The 17065-nt window shown below is 39.5% G+C and overlaps 2 protein-coding genes across 2 annotated transcripts in view; both read left to right on the top strand.

Moving 5' to 3' along the window:
* Positions 1–9181, top strand: part of nup58 (nucleoporin 58) — a 16873-nt gene extending 7692 nt beyond the window's left edge. Inside the window, exons 12-13 of the mRNA XM_046065268.1 lie at positions 6933–7031; positions 7495–9181. Of these exons, the coding sequence (XP_045921224.1) occupies positions 6933–7031; positions 7495–7664 (269 nt within the window). The 3' untranslated portion in view covers positions 7665–9181. The remainder of the gene's footprint in view (positions 1–6932; positions 7032–7494) is intronic.
* Positions 9182–9746: 565 nt separating this feature from the next.
* ropn1l (rhophilin associated tail protein 1-like) lies at positions 9747–15054 on the top strand. The gene is made up of 6 exons (XM_046065262.1): positions 9747–9876; positions 10653–10785; positions 11575–11698; positions 13021–13182; positions 13843–14018; positions 14896–15054. The coding sequence occupies exons 2-6, from the start codon at positions 10655–10657 to the stop codon at positions 14948–14950; spliced, it is 648 nt and encodes a 215-aa protein (XP_045921218.1). The 5' UTR covers positions 9747–9876; positions 10653–10654; the 3' UTR covers positions 14951–15054.
* Positions 15055–17065: the final 2011 nt, after the last annotated feature.

The raw sequence follows: 17065 nt of genomic DNA, 5'->3' as shown, positions 1-17065 counted from the left end.
GATGATGATGATTCTGTGTTTTTTGTTTCCAGACCTGACCATGGCCATGCAGAAGTTGTACCAGACATTTGTTGCGCAGGCTGCCCAGCTCCAGTCTGTCCATGAGAATGTCAAGGTCAGTTATTTTGAAATGTTGTTTTATAATATCTAGGGCAGTGTGATAAGGCATTTATCAACTTGAAGTTGAATAGTATTGTGATCATGTTATTGTTTTGTTTTACAACATGTTAATTTATTTCTTTTTTTCTTCCTTTTTTCTTGTCTTTCCCTTTTGTTAATGCCTGATATCACAGATCTTGAAGCACCAGTACCTATCTTACCGCCGGGCCTTCCTGGAAGACTCCACGGATGTCTTTGAGTCCAAACGGGCATCCAACAGGAAGTGGCAGAGTACGGCGCGAGTCACGACCGGGCCTGCCCCGTTCTCCAGTGTGCCCAACGCTGCAGCGGTTGCCATGGCAGCCACATTGACCCAGCAACAGCAGCCAACTCCAGGTCTGACTGCCTACAAGTTTTAGAAAGCGATATTCCTCTCACCTTCAAATATAGGAGGGAGGGGAGAGGCAAATGTATTAAGAAGTTTGGGAGAGTGTTTTTTAAAATTAGACAATTGTCGGAGCGGACAGGTCAAAAGGGGACACAGAGGATGATTACAAATACTAAAAAACAAAAAAAAGCTTCAGCTGGTGCCAAACTAATGTCTGTACTTTGTCTGTAGAAAGAATGGTTAAAGACAGCGGGAGAAAGGGAGAGATGACCTACAGGAAACCATTGTGCTGCCTTACCATCTTGTGACTGACTCTCAGTTCAAGGGTTAGACACATTTATTTAATGCGCCTTACAACACTAGAGTGAGGACATTTTATAGATTGCTCCCTTGGGAAATCTGGCAGTGTTGGTGCCATACACTTGAGAATGTTATACAAACACTTTAAGTAATACCAAGGACATAATAACCTACTTCCTCTATTTTCTCCCTGGGCCCGCTCTTAATAGAATGTTTGAGCAGGTATGTGAGGCTGACGTTTTACGAGACATTATATAATGGGAGAGAAAGTCCAGCTATCTCAATTTTCTTGAATCTTGAAGTAATTATTAGAGATTCATTTGAGTTTGAACTGTTGTTATTTTTGTTTGTTTTTTCTCAATGGATGCTTGGAATGAGCCAACTCTATGAAGGTTATTATGTATAATGGGGTTAGACGTGTTAGACACTTGCTCTGTGTTTTAGATATACTTAAACCGAAACCTGAATGATTTGTCAGGATTGGGTGCATTTAAATAAACAATTAACATTATGTCTGGGTGATCAGTTGGTGTGTAAGCTATACATGTATTATAATGTAGCTCCTACTCTCTTCAGTCACCAAATTGGATCATCTTCTCTGAAAATACAGAACTTTTTGTTTTTTTTTTTTAAGAAGAGAATGCAGCTTCTCTTGTTCAGGGTCTTAGCATTACAATGCCCATTTTAGACCAAGGAATCATACTCTAAAAAATTTAACCAAATGCATACATTTTTATTTAAAAAAAGGCCTATTTATTGATCAAGCAATGTAAAAGATGTTCGTTAAATGTTAAATACCATGCCACAATTTAAATTCTTTACATCTTCTGCCAGTAAAAACAACACTATTTATAAAGATTGTTCTTCACACTATTAATATGCATCTTTTTATTATGCATACTGCCTACTCTGAGATTGGTGTCGGAGGTGTGGTGCCAAATTGACATTAGGAATTGGTATAACCCAAAAATATTTAAATAAGCCCCATACCACCAATGTTACAAAATGCAGTCGAGCAGGTCATATTGTTTCAGTCACCTCAGCCATCCCACTAAATTCACTTTTAAACATTGTACAACTAAAATAACTATGTGAAGAGTTGTCTATTATTGTTGTTGCTACATCTCTGAGATGTGAAGCCCATTTTCAGCCCTTTCTGGAGGCTTTGGTGTGGAGGCCACTTACTGGCATATCAGGTTGGATTACTTAACAAGGAACAAACTATAAACAAACTAAAGTATTATGTATATTAGCATGTATATTAGCATGTTTCTACTATCTATTTTTTTTTTAAAGTAAAAGTGTCGTAAAGACTGACTTCACACGTTTGAATGCAACTTTTCAATTGGATTGGGTTGCAAAGGGCAGTATAGTTCTTCAAATTCTCACATGGCAAATTATAGAAACGACAGCTTAAGTCTGGTTTCACTTGCAGATTTTGGCTGCTTCTGTCAGATTTGCTTTTTTTACCGGTAATCAGATCTGATAACCACCAGTTGTTACCCAGACAATGAATGTGGCTTATTGTTTCCATATACTACTATATGGACATTCACATACCTTTTGATCACTTAGCAGGACATGGAGGAGCTATTCTGAAAAAGCATCTAGCCTATTTGAGTGTGCTAAGTAGGGATGGGAATATTTTACCTTTATCTATTTCTTAATGACAGTTTGCAGAAAACTTTCACAAACACTGTTGCCACAGTAGATAAGATTCACTTGTGTGGTCGAAGCGCACACTACCTTGGTGCCTACTTGTTTTTGTGTTGCTTTCCATTTTTTTAATTTCATATAAAGCCAAATAAATTTCTGCTCATTTGTTTCTTGTAACCCTGTATGCCCTGGGTATGCTAGCTGTCTGAAAAGGCTGCATTATGCTGTAATTTATTTCTAACTCATAGCTTTGCATGTCTGTTAACGCCAGAGTTGTGCACTGGGTTACATGATGGCTTTTTTTAGTGATCATTTTTAGCATAATTCCCATACCTAATGCCAGATAGTGGTTATTTTCTAGTATTTGACTCAGTCATTTCATAGACTAACCCTAATCAAAAGTGGATGTCTTGGTCTCTTCAGTATTTATTTACCTATTTATTTCTATTTAGTTTTTTTGTTTGTGTGTAACTTAGTCCATGATTGGAATGGCACAGTGGAGGGTGGCCGGCATCACAGCACATATAACACTAACCACGCAGCTGGGTGGCGCTTACTTCAGGCAGATTCTTGTTTGACCCACATACTTGTCGGTGTGGTCGTTGGTTGCGTCGGCCAAAAGCTTGTTCAGATTTGTGCCTCAATGGACATGAGGGTGAAACGTGCCAAAAGACTCAGGATTGAAAATATAAACTATTTAAGTATCTGAACTGTAAATTTAAACTTAGAAATTGTCTTTCCATTACTGCACTTGCTTGGTCTTGAAGTGGAAGCGAGGCTGGTAACCTTGTAAAATAGCCCCGTGACAAAATACTAAAATGCATTCGTTAGTTGGTTTGGTTGTATGAGGCCACACCACTGTTACTTGATTTAAAATATTTCACCTAAGGGCTACTGCCAGTGTAACAGGGCTGGATCATTTCACATTAAGTTCAGTTAACTGAAGATGTAGAGTAAAAGTGCTGTTCACAAGTTGTAATTTCAGGTATTTTATCCAACGTGGTGGTACTTTGTATGGACCTTTTGCCGAAACAAGTTTCTTTGATTTTGTTGTTTGGAAATCTACTTTGACATTGGTTTTACTGACTCATTGATTGGGTCCAATTTGTTTGATAGTTCAGAGGAGGAGTTTGGTTTTTGCTGCTCACACTGGTCCTTCAGTTACCAGTAAAATAAATCGGTGCCAAATGAAGTAGACAGGTCAGTGTGATCAGGTTGCATGTCTGCGTGGGGTTTATTTCCCACCATTTTGTGATAAAAGGATACAGTGTTGCTTGGTGTAGATACTGGTGAGAGCTTAGCATCTTTGGCGCTCAGACAAGTTGGGACAAAAAATGTAAAGTGGTTTAATGTGTTGTGATATAAACTGGTTTTCAGTTCACGCTCCAGCACTTATCTGTATATTGCTGCTAGTTACAGTGGTGCTCGGTGAACCCAAACTAATCGATTTTTAAAAAAATTAGTTTTTTGTGATGGAGCCGCTACGTGTTAAGAAACTGCTGCTTTGGACATTCCAGTCCTCCGTTGAACAACTCTAAACTTATTTGTAGGATCGAGATACAGTGTTGGACTTAGCTGGATGTCTTTTAGCTGGATTCCAAATTTGTTCTGAATTTTGACTTTTACTAGTGTAGTTTAGTTTACACTTTAATATATTGTCTTCCACATCCCTACAGTCGCACTAATTATTCTGTCAAAGGTGTTTGGACCTTGAAGGTGATCTTGGATCTTTAGCTCCCGTATTCCTGTATGTTAGGTATCTTCTCAGTATCTGTCAGTAATATGTATGCAAATGCTGACTGCTGTATTCTCCTTGAATGCCATTACAACAGCAGGAGTGATCCCATTTACCTCCCCTCCTTTTTTTTTTTTTTTTTAACGTGAAGGAATTTAAATGTGATGTTTTTTTTTTTTTAATGGTTGACATAGTACTAGCACCAAAATTTGCATACAGCGCTTAAGATGAGTTATTCTAAAAGTCAATTATTCTCAATTGTGTATATGGTATCGTACTTTTTTGTGTGATATTGAGCTTAAGCACATCAGTTCTCCAAAACGGGCTAGATAAGTCAAAAATCAGAGTGTGGTCTTTTGACTAATTGGCTGTTACAGACTATTTTGAATGTTCTTGTTCTCTCCATTTCCTTTGGCCATTTATCATATGCTTGCGTCATATGTTACGTTATTTTATGCTTTTTTGTAGTGGTGGCTTTCAGGAGGTACAGGTTGTGTTTTTGTGGGGGGTTGGGGGTTCTTTGTGATCTCTGATATGGTAAACATTTGCTAATCTGATTTGTTTATCTAAAATCTAGACTAAAGAGTCTCTTACAATATGTTAACCAGTCACCTCCACTAAGTGAGACTTGATCAAACAAAGTTTTTCTAGCCTGTAACCATGTGTAGATTTATCCACGGTGCAGCTTTTTTTGTTAAACAAAACCCAACCACCATTAACCACCAAGAATTTGGCTGTTATTATGTCTAAGAATACACTGGTGAAAGGTGTTCAAACAAACGTGCAGCACCACGGTCATTCTATTCCTGATGAAAGGGTGACCTGAAACTTGAACACACTCACTTCAAGCAAACTATAACATATCACTGAGTTTCCTTTATTTTGACCAGTTTACACTGAGAGGCAGCCGTAGATGCCAAATTCACATTTCTTATCTAAATCTCGAGTGCTTTTACTTGTAGATGAATGTGTTTAAACGTATATAACCAATGCCTGTTGATACAGTATATTTAATATATAATATGGTGTGCCTTTTAAGCTATATACAATAATTGTGTGATGCATTTTTTTTTTAAGGGTATGCTAGTTCATTCACTCTCAGAAATCTTGAAAAATTTGGAAACTTGTCAAATGCAGTAGCAATTAGCAATTAACAATCAATTCTGTTCTAAACTGTTTGTGTTTTATGTAAGTGGAGTTGCATATTAAATTGACAATAAATCAATTTTTAAACAAACAAACGTTTGTCCTGGTTTCTTTTTGACTGGAGTTGTTATAACAATGCAGGCTAATTGGAAGCCATGCAAAATTTGAATACATAAAAGGAGGAAAAAAAGGACAAGTTTCTGAGTGAAAGAACTAGCAGCATTCTTTTCCACAGTTTGTCAGCAATTATAACTACTGCTGATTAGCTGGAATGTTGGTTTATAAATATTGTTGTAAAGGTTTAAAAGTACATATAATTGTGCACATCAGTTGTATTGTGATGGTGCAGTTATAAAGTAGTAATATATTTAATGCACCATATGAGGTTATAAAGAGAAGGTACATAGCTGCTACAATCTTTTGGCATTCCCACAAACAACCTCTATTAGATTTCTCTTATACCATCTGTTGCAGACTTAGAGGTGCATTTAAAAACTTAAACTATTCATATTTTTCCTTTTTAATCTTGATATTTAATCATATTTTAAAATGTGATATTGTCAATGTGAAAATGAAGTAAATTTTATGTTACAGAAGTGCTAGTCATAAAATACATATATCCGTCCCATGGTGAATGTTCTTACCAGCTTTTTTTCTGTCAAAGAAGGTGAGGAACATAGTTTATCTCGCAACGCATTCAGAGGAGTAAAGCTTTATGCTCTCTCTGTGTGCCTTAGGGACCCAGGCACCCTTGGGGGCAGGGTTTGGAAACCCCTTTGCCTCAGCAGTGGGCACTAGCTTGGGCTCTTCTACCCTTGGAGGTATCGCCTCTGCCTTTTTTTTTTTTTTTTTTTTTTTTAAGTAAATATTCCCTTTTGTTTTGTCCTTCACTGTCCTTAACACAGTGTTAACATTTCCCTAATGCCTCCTAGCCTTTAATGCCAGGCAGCCTCAGTCTTTGTGTTCTCTTGTATGAAAGTAGTGGTAGGCAGTGTGTATGTGTCTGAGAGAGTGGTGCAATCAAAGCTTGGCAGTTTCGTTTTTGTTTCTGCTCTTCCTTGCGCAAGAGGTCAAGTGCGTTCACACCACAAGAAAACTGAGCAACCATTTGCCACAAGTCACTGTAACTTTTTTACATGTGACAAGTTGGATGATTTTATTTTCCTTAGTGAGGAGAAATCTGGCCCAGAACAAATTCACCAGCCTGTTAAACTAAAATATTGCCATACATGTTACTAAAACACTGGCAAATCCACTTGGCCACAACAGCCAGTTAAAAGTAACTTGCATTGTGAGAACAAGTGGTCTGAACGCACACCAAAGTTGGCGTGTTCTCATGTAGTTGGTTGTGTTTGGGTAAAATATTTCTTGTTTTTCTCCCTTTGGCGTTTGCCTTGCCATGCAGTGTACTGTGAGTCCTGTTTTATTCTCCAGTCAGAAGTTAAGCTGTGCGTAGCTCTCTGTTGACTAGGTTGTGGCATTTATTTTCCATACATGTTTTGCTGATATCTGCCTGTGTGTGCTCCTGAGACACTGCTCCTTGCATTCATTCCTAGTGTAGGCTGTGTGCTTAGCCCAAACTGACTTCCATGTCACTCTCTCCCACAGGTTTTGGTGGTGGGCCAGGATTTGGTGGGGTGGGGACTGGGGGTTCTTCTTTTGCCTTCTCCTCCACCAGTAAGCCCACAGGAGGCAGTCTGAGTGCAGGTACAGACATACTGTATATAACCCCCATCACACCTGGCTCCAACTAGAAATGAGTAGGAGTCTGAGTAGGCTTATGTTTACAAGTTGTACTTCCTGAATTGTAATATTTCTTTGAGCTTATGTCATCAGATGCAGTTGGACAAGCTGTTCTGAGCTTCAAAGCAATGTGCAGATACTATATGATATGTTTCTCTGGTTTTCTCTCTGCTGTAAGTAGGCTTTGACAACGTCATCCTTGTGTAGTCTAAGCAGCCATTGTGCTGCCAGTTTGGCCACAAATCATTTTAGGATATGGGGTTTTAACACCAGGTGGACAAAATCTGTTCACAACGTAGCAAATGCTGGAATCAGCCCTTTTATTTTTATCCTTTATTTTTTCCATTACTTCTGTTCTCTCTAACATTTCTTATATTTTTCTCTTTCTTTTATGTCCTTCTGTGTCCCCTGTCTCTTGCTTTTCTAGGTTTTGGTAGCAGCAGCAGCTCAGGCTTTAACTTCAGCAACCCTGGCATCAACCCCTCAGCTGGCCTGACATTTGGCGTGTCTAACCAGCCTACTGCAGGCTTCAGCACAGGAGGGCCCCTTCTCCAGCTCAAGAAACCCCCTGCTGGTAATAAAAGGGGCAAGAGATAGAACCACGGAAACACCGAACCCTGTGACTGACCAGCTTGGGGTTTGTAGCGGGTAAGGCCTGGTCTCCCAAAAGCATTTAAGTGGTCTAATAATCATGCAACTACAGAACGAAGAAAACATTTTGAGGAAAACATCGGGGACGGGATTGATCCCACAATAAAAGAGCAAAGCAGGATCACCCATTTATTTAAAATAAACATTGAGAAAATGAAACTTCCATTGACCAACAAGCATAATCTTTCAATCATACATTGGTCTGTATTGTCTTCTGTTCTACAGTGATTTGATTCCAAATTGCCAAGGTCTTAGTGTTACCTGCCAGTTGATACAGAAAGTTGCCCACGTCCACGTGTTCCTATGAGGTCTATTTAAACAATAAAATTATATTACTTATTATTAAAACTCACTAACTCTGAATCAATATAGTTGTGTGTACGCAAAGGTTAAAAATCTTTGACTATTTCTAAACAGGACTCTGTGTATTTGCATAGACTCAAAATGTTGCTTGTATCATCTGTAGCCCTACAATGCTTTTGGGATTGCCAGCCACGGACAGCTGGGTCAGTTACAAATCGTTCGGTTATCTGTAAGGAATTTCTTTCGTCTGAATATTGTACAAGATCGATGTGTTTTTGCGCTTTGGGGCGGACGGTGCAGATGGTTCCATTGTGTTACACAAACTCTGATAATTGCATAACTGCACTTGAACGCCTCTCAAAATATGACTGGGTCCAAGTCTCGTCCAGGGAAGGGAAAGGGAAAGAAGCTTATGGAGTAATAGTTGGTTGGGAACAGTGTAGTCCCTGCCTGGAGGTATCAGTGGGGGGTATTATCTGATCCGAGATAGTTTTATAGGCACAGGAGAGTGTCCAGGGTGGGTTTTTGGGGAAGCACAGTTTTATTTTTGTATGAAGTGGAAAAAGAGATGACATTCGGGAGGGGTAAAAGGGGACTAGCACCTTGGGATAGTCCATTAGTCCACATAACCTGTGTTGTTTTTGCTAGAGTCCATCCTTATCATTGTTTAATAATTACTTTTTAGACATTTGTTTGCCCCAGTGTCAGAACATGGGAGAGGAAACGCTATGCTGTTTGTATTACATGGCTCCTATTAAATGTTAAGTTAGTTGAATCTGAAAGGGATTTCAGACGCAGGTTCTACCTACTCAACTCAATTTACACATGTGCTACAATAAATGTGCACTTGCCACTGCATACGACCTGACAGTGATAGTGTCAATGTGCATGTGTGCCTATTGCACAAGTATGAATTTGTCTCTCTGGTCTATCATAGTTGCTGACTTCTTTTGAGCGTCTGGTGTGCTTGGGGGGGAATTCTGCTTTTTTTAAATTGACCATGTCCATTTGGTTACCAAAAACTGGTAGATGTATTATTATTTTCTAATCACAGTCTGTGTAAACCTGTATTTTCAAGAAGCTGTTTAATAATAAAATTGTCACTATGATGTTTTGCCTGGCTATGGCATCACTTCAATAAATGTATGTGTTGACACAGATGGTGTTTGTCATTGTGTGTTTGTCCGAATGTGTGTTACCTGATTCGGGGCAGTTAACTAACTTTAATATGACAATGAAGACATGTTCATGGTTATACCAGTTTTCACCATGTTTATGCCAGGACAATAGACGACTATACCAACATTGTCATAGCCTGTATCCAGTACATTTTCCTGGGCATTGCACAAGCAAGTAAAATCTTTTAAATGTTTGTGGGTTACATTTCAAGAGGGCAACGGATGGAGAATTACATTCTCATTACATTCTCCACAAAGGTGTTAAATAATCTTTAATTTTATAGCCTTCTTTCTCTGCCAGACTTACCTGTTATGTTACTTTGTGATTGTTCAGTGTCTCAACCAGACCATGTGTCCTATTCCCTTTATGCATCAGAGCTTTTTAGAATTAATGTTTGGAAGAGTAATAAGTGGAAATTGAGTTAACGGATGTAATTTTATTCGTGAAACACTGTTGAACAGTAAGATGGTACACCCTCCTCAGCAGAAGGGGGCGGTAATGCACTTCACGGAGCGTTTTAGCCCCCCCTTAAACAAACGTAGAACGCTGTTACTAAGCGACGATGCTGCAATACACACATCAGGTGCTAGGAATAAATTTACATTTGAGCTAGCCACCCATATTTGAGCCCATCTTTGTGCGGTTTGTGGTCCACATTCATTATTCAACAACCCAGGTAACGTTACAGTGTTTAATGATATTGAAGATTTCTGACAGCTAAAGTTAGAAAAATGCCTTTTGGCTCTTAGCCAAGAATTGCCAACTAACGTTAACGTTACGTTTGTGGCAGGTAGCATTATGACCAAAAGGAGCTGACTTAATTAACGTTAATTGTATAAATGCATTTACATATATTTAAATATATAGAGCAATTAAGAAATTAGTTTTGCTCTCCATACTTTTTCAAGAACAAGTAGAAATGTTTTGTCAAAACAGAATAGCTCTTGAGCGGTTAACTTTAGCTGTAAATTATATCTAACGTAACGTCAGTGTCCTAACGGTTTGTTTCTTTATTCGCCGTTTGTAGGGCGGATTCAGCAACACCTTTTGGGGTGGCTAATGCCAGATTCACAGGCATACTAATATACTTGGCCTGTTTTGCTGTATGTCATTTCTAGGAAATGTATAATATTGATAACTCCATTGTATGAAATGTACTGTAGCTTTTCCAACGTGTCCCCTTTGGATGTTGTGTTCATGGTCTTTACCTACATACTTTTGTCAAACTTCTACAGTGCAGCTTCAACATTAACGCAAAGTCAAGAGAACCAGAATGGACTTTTTATGTTACAGCTAGCCTAATGGTGTGTTATTGTCAATGTGCACGCACAGTTTTAAGTGGCCAGGGAGCTGCCACTTTAAAAAAAAATTTTTTTTAAACTTTCTCTTAGGTCTGCTTTCTGCTAGATCTCATCTGCTAATTGGACTATATAAAAATGTTTTATATTGCAGCCATGCCTCTTCCAGACACAATCTACTGTGCCCAGCAAATCAACATCCCTCCCCTGCTGCCAGACATCCTCAAAAACTTCACCAAGGCAGCCATCCGTACACAGCCCAAGGATTTGCTGCTGTGGTCTGCGGCGTAAGTCTTAGTCTTTGTCAGAGGTGGTTTGGGTCAAGGGTAGGGTTACATGTGATTGTGTTTTATTCCAATCTTGATCTCTTAAAGAACGCCATAAACAGTGTCCCCAGGCAGAATCACTCTGTGAAAAGGCAGGCCCTCTTCACCTGTGCATCCCATTTTTGCATTGACTGGCTGTAATTGGATCCCAGGGGCATCCATGTTTCTGCAGCAGTTAAACTATCTGACTTTCTCCAACAAAGGAAAAGAAAACACAGGATTAAAATTTAAATATACCAAGAATGTTTTGTACCCCTAAGGACTGTCGTATCATCTGCTATTTTATTGGCCAATGTAGCTTGGCAGTGTTTACAGTAAAAGACCATAAAGTCAGCCATATGGTGAAACAAAAACAATCAAATGTCTCCTGGGTTACAAGATGTTTATATGCTATTAAAGTAACACCAGGCTCTGTTGCCTTTGAGAGATGCTGAAAGTCACCGAGCCTCCGAATTCACTGTAAAATGTTATTTAAACTGTGAAGTAAGAAAAGCCACAGTATGCCCTTTAGCATTATAAGACTGTTGGTAAACTCCAGACAAAGAAAACTGCAATATATGATGTTTCTTTTCAACTGATGGTACTCAATGAGAACTCATTCAATTGGACACATGCCTCATTTTACATATCTTTTATCACTGTATTTGATTGGCATGCTCAGGGAGCAGGGGAGATGAGTGACAAGCAGGGTGAAGCTAAGCACTGTGTTTAATAATAAACGTGTGTTAATAATGTGTGTGTGTGTCCCAGATACTTCAGTGCGCTGTCTAAAGGGGAGTGTCTGCCTGTCAAGGACAGACTGGAGATGAATGTTGCCACCCAGAAGACAGACACTGGGCTGACTCCAGGTCTGCTGAAGACTCTTCATAAACAGGTATTTTCTCTACAGCAGGATCACACCTCATAAAACTGATCATATCATTTCATTTCATAGTGTTGCGGGCTACATTTTGTCATTCATTACATATATGTTGTGTAATTATTAGTTGCATTAAGTTTAATATCCACATTTACTTTCGCTTATATTATTCTGTTTCTGTGTATCTGCATAGTGCAGTGATGCTGTTTCCCCATGAGGATCATTAAAGTTTCATTTTATTGTAAGCCTATTTTATCTCACCTGCGGTGGATTCATTAAAATAACTTAATAATTAATATTTCCTTAAAGGCCAACAGTTAAGCACCAGTGTTAACACTGTGTGGATGCCGCTGTCTTTCGCTCTTTATGCCAGTAATGTTAGTATTACAGTTATTCATTTTCACAGCTGTCATTTAGTGTGAAGGACTTTTGGGGGTACTATGACACAGGTTTCCCCCAGTCATTTTAGGGTCAATTGCTGAGCTAAAGTAAGCCTACGGTGAGAGCCAGTGACTCTTCAAATCAGTATATCAAACTCTGTTTGGTCGACTGACTGATGCAGCTGCCTTGATATTGATGCACTATTATCCATTTGTTAGGTAACCCATGGTCGAGATGATATAGGATAATATTTTTTTTATTACAGACAAACTGACTGGCTCTATGCCACACAGTGTTACTTTAGGTTAACGTTGGTAAGCATAGTGTCTTGGCTTGAACCAACATCCAATGGAATCTTCACACATGTCTAGAGGGGTGAACAATAACCTTATTTGGACACTTAGTGAATCTCTGTAGCTCTGGGTAGGAAAAATATCCCCAGACAGAAAGTACTGTTTAGATTTGGTATTGGCATTGCATGTGTTCACATATCTCCCCGACCGGGCTCAATAAACGATGCTGCGTAAGTCTTCAGCCGTCTCTGAAACTTCTTAATGACATCTAAACGGGCTCAATTTATTTCTATAACAAATTAGAAAAATTTAAGGAAAGTCTGTATGGCCACAATTCTAACACAGATTGTATTTGTTTTGGGACATTTACACTCAGATGTAGCTTACATACCAGCTTGGAGTGGGAATAGACTCCTCTTCTTATGTATCTATCCCTGCTGTGTCTTAATTACATAGCTTCCTCAATATAAAAGTCTAGCATAAGTAAAGGAAATCTTGCAGATAAACAGATCATTAGTATGCACAGCTGCCCGATTCCCGAGATCCAATACTTTCAACATATAATACAGAATAACTCATGATTTGTTTTACAGTAAACTAGATATATCTCATTTTCTTTCTCCTCACCTCTCCTAACCTCCCTCTCCCCACACCCAATCTTAGCTGTCCGCCGGGCAAACGTGCAGCAAAGAGGAACTGCAGAAGAAATGGAAGGGTCTGTGTCTACCCATGGACCAGCTTGAGACCCTGCTGTTGCTGGGCAGCTTTGGCTCAGACATTGACTGGATGGAGTTCTTTTCCCTGGGCTGCAGTGCTCTGGGAGGGGTGAGATGTTACATAAGGCCAGATATAAATGCCAACACCACTTTATACCACTTCCTTTGAGCATTAAAACCTACTGTGAGGCAAACCACAGCTGGAGATCCTCAAGCAGCACATTTTTTGTCCATCACACAATCTAGTCTTCGAGTGTTAAGACTAGATCCAGACATCCGTGATCCAGACTTTTCCACCAGGGCCCCAGGGGTCCAGATAGAATGACTGGATGAATCCTTCTCTGATACTTGAATCTATATAAAACCAATGATTTTGCTTCAAAACTGAAGAAGAGCAGTAGAGACAGATTAAAGAGAATTTCTTTAAGCACTGAGAAATTTGCAGATGATGATGACTTAGAATCTGCAAAAGCAAATGCAGCTCAGCATTATCATCATGTGCTCGATGTCAACAGTTTGGAAAGGATGCAGCTGTGTGTTAGGCTGTTGAACTCTTTGCCACATGAGGGCAGTCACGTTCTACATAGAATTGGCTGGTTTTTAAACTGTAAGCTAGTGTTTGCGCATGCAAGCATATTTGCAGTGTGTGCTTGTGATGCACATAAGGGACGTCATCATCCTTGAATGCTGAATGCATGTATTGTGTGTGTTTGTTTTTTTGACAAAATTCCTACCATCTGCTTCTGTGTCTCTGCACACGGTTTCTCAGACCCTCATGAGTTCTCTGAAGTTTGCCTGTGAGATCCTGACAGAGGATGAGGAGGGCGGTGCTGCGAGGATCCCGTTCAACACCTTTGTCAAACTCTACAGCTACTTGGCTCACCTGGACGGGGACATGCCACAGGACCACATTGACAACTTCCTCAGCAGCCTGCAGGCACAAGTGTAGGTGCCGTTTGTGTTTTCTCCTCAGATTTAGAGCTGTCAGTGTGCTTATAGAAATGAAGCCTACCTCCCTACTTCCACTTGCAGAAAGCAGCAGAGTGGATGTAGGCGGTGGAAAATTAGGCTGTTTTTAGGCTTGCAGAGATGCTACCCAGTTCTCTTTCCTCAAACAGCCTAATTATTTTTCTCATTCGAATCAGTTCCCCTTGGATTTAGCTCCATTCAAATCTCATATAAAGGCCTTAATTTACTCTTTTGTCTATGAAGATTATCAGTCATCAAGGTCATATGGTATCTCCAAGTATTAACTCAAGAGGCAGCTGGACCTGTTTGGACACGTGACCTCAGCAACTGCAGCAGTAAATGCAGTTGCCTTTTGTTTTTACAACTTCTAGATATTTCATTCATTTCCCCGTCAAATTTTCCTGATTTATTTTTCCACGTGAGATAGCTAACAAGTCACTCATAGTTTGATTAGGTCAAATGTTCAGCACACATGATTATATCCAGTATACACAGTGCTGCTTAGCATTACAGACTTGACACTCCATATGTGTACAGTAGATTCATAGTCGCCCATATTTCATTTAAAACATGCAGGCAATAACTAATGCAAAACTACTTTAAGCTGAAGGGTTTGCTGCCAAATATTTGTTCCGCAGTGATGACTCTGGATGTGCTGAACATTGCTTTAGCTCTGTTTGGTCCAACATTTCTGCCAGTCAACGTCGGTGGGCTAAGAAGCACAGAAAGTTGAAGAGCTAAGCCCGGTCCCCTGGCCTCAGATGATGTTGTGAGATAGTGCTATTCACTGTGAAAATCCTTATGCTGCTGAGTAGAGCTGTTGCACTGATGCACTGGTTTCTCTGCCCGACAGCAACAAGCAGAACGGCATGATTCAGGTTTCCAGCTTCTACATCAGCAGGAAGTGAAGGAAGGCAAGACAGAAAGCAAAGGAAGACAGGAAGGAAGGAATAGAAGTAACAAAAGGACAGTGTTCAATTAATAAATGGTCCTGCTAATGCTCCTTCAAGCACAGCTGTTGTTTTATTACCTAGAAATCGGTTCCATTAATTGTTAGCATCAGGCACAGTGGGTTATTATTCATCATTGTCCAGCTGAATGAGGCTGCTATTTTGAGTCAGGTTGGAATCTTTTAATGAGCAGCGAGAGAGACACAAAGTCAGCTTACACAAACTGTCAGGTTGAGTGTGTGTATGCTTTTTATTACCTGTTCCCTTATGTCTGGGTTAGTCAAAGTTCATTTATCATACACACAACCACACATCAGCATACGGCCTCTCTGTTGGTGTATTCATTTCGCCCAGCGGATGAAAAAGAGGAGAGGTAAGGAGATAAGCTCCGAGGGCACAAGAGCATGATTTTCAGCCTGTGTTAAAGACCTAAACCCCCCTGTGTTTTGTTCACTCCTCCATGCAATACTGTAAATGGGCAAGTACAAATTCAAACTCAGACAGGTTTAGTACACTCATCAGAAAGCACACGAAATAACATGCAGGGCCAAGAAATCAAAGTGACACACACATTCGCACACATGCACACACACACACACACACATACACGCGCACACACACATGCACACACGCGTAAATCTCACAACCAGTCTCCTCAGCATATAATTTTAGATTTACACATTTTTAAAAGACGCTCGCTCGTGTCAGTATGGGAGCATAATCTGTGGTCACAGATGCACAATATGACACTCTTTTCTTATGAGCATGTTTTTCCACCTAACACACACACACACACACACACACACACACACACACAGAGGCTTGTAGTTTTGTCATTTTGTGAGCATTTCATCAGGCAGGACAGGGAACAGGATCAGTGGGAATTCACAGTTCAGGCACAGTTGGCAGTACGTTTTAGGGGTAGAGGATGCACACACATAAACTGAAGCTTACCCCTTGCAGGATTGCAGCTGCGGCAGAGTCAAAGGGGATTGAAGGACCGATAGAATGCCTGATAACCTGATAACTGAAGGCCCTCCTCTTAGTCAGGCTTAGGCTTTAAAACAGAGATCTTCCTATGAACCACACAGTAGAACCTAAATATTATGTTGAAAATACTTAAGCATTGGTTTTAATCTGCTCTGAATACTTCAATGATAGGGAAATACAGATTGTGTGTGTATATATTGTGATGTAAATAGAAACTTAAAATGTTATCCTACACATGATTTTCCAAGAAGGAAACACAATTAGCTTAATAGAAATAGAGACAAGTTTAGATTTGGGCTATTGCAGTCCTCCGACTGTAGGAACCTTCCCAAGAATCCCAAAACTTGTTTTAGGAAAACATAAACTTCCAGTTTTGGTTTTGTTAATCTTTAGTGGTGTTTCAAATTACATTTTTGTTGTTGACTAAGATATAGACCATGGGCAAGAGAAGCAAAATTAAAAGTTTTCAGTGTGGTTATTTATTATATTTAAAAAACTGTAGATCCTCACTGCTTTAGAGACCTGCCTTCATGGTTTTTTCAATATCCCTTCCAACCTCTGCACGTCTTCCTTCAAGTATATATTTAAAAATCCCACTCTCACACTAGCAAACTACAAAGAGCAACACTCAATTGTCTCAGACCAAACAACTTTTCTACTGTCGTTTAAGATATCTGTCTAAAACTGAAGCCGCTAAAACTGGCACCTGTGCGTGTCCGGAGACTCTGCTTGTATTGTTCTATCAAGAAATGATCGTCTTGTCCTGTCCCGGTTTACAATTCTCGTAAATTGTATTAAGTAATTGTAAATTGTCTTTATATTCATGTATAATTTACATAGACAATCCGCTCTGGACCTTGTTACCATGTATTGATTGTTACGCCTGCTATTAAAGACAAGGAGATAAGGCTGAAACACAGATATTCCAGTATTTACTGACCTTCTGAGACAAGGATCTTTTCAATATTTCCTATTGTCCAATACTTTCCACTTTTGACCATTCAGTGACACTGTCTTCCCAGCGCATTCTTGGAACTATCCTCAAATTTCTATGCAACTAAAACTTATTTTTAGGTGCATCCT

Source organism: Micropterus dolomieu, linkage group LG01, assembly GCF_021292245.1.
Source record: "Micropterus dolomieu isolate WLL.071019.BEF.003 ecotype Adirondacks linkage group LG01, ASM2129224v1, whole genome shotgun sequence".
Lineage (NCBI taxonomy): Eukaryota > Metazoa > Chordata > Actinopteri > Centrarchiformes > Centrarchidae > Micropterus > Micropterus dolomieu.
The sequence above is the reverse complement of the archived record's forward strand: the minus strand, read 5'-3'. Positions and strand labels throughout refer to the sequence as shown.

Bases quoted from the DNA above. Each gene is read 5' to 3' on its own strand.
- ropn1l (XM_046065262.1), top strand. From the start codon at position 10,655: ATGCCTCTTCCAGACACAATCTACTGTGCCCAGCAAATCAACATCCCT. The intron at 13,183-13,842 runs GTGAGATGTTAC...ACGGTTTCTCAG, and splicing joins GCTGCAGTGCTCTGGGAGGG to ACCCTCATGAGTTCTCTGAA. The intron at 14,019-14,895 runs GTAGGTGCCGTT...TCTGCCCGACAG, and splicing joins AGCAGCCTGCAGGCACAAGT to CAACAAGCAGAACGGCATGA.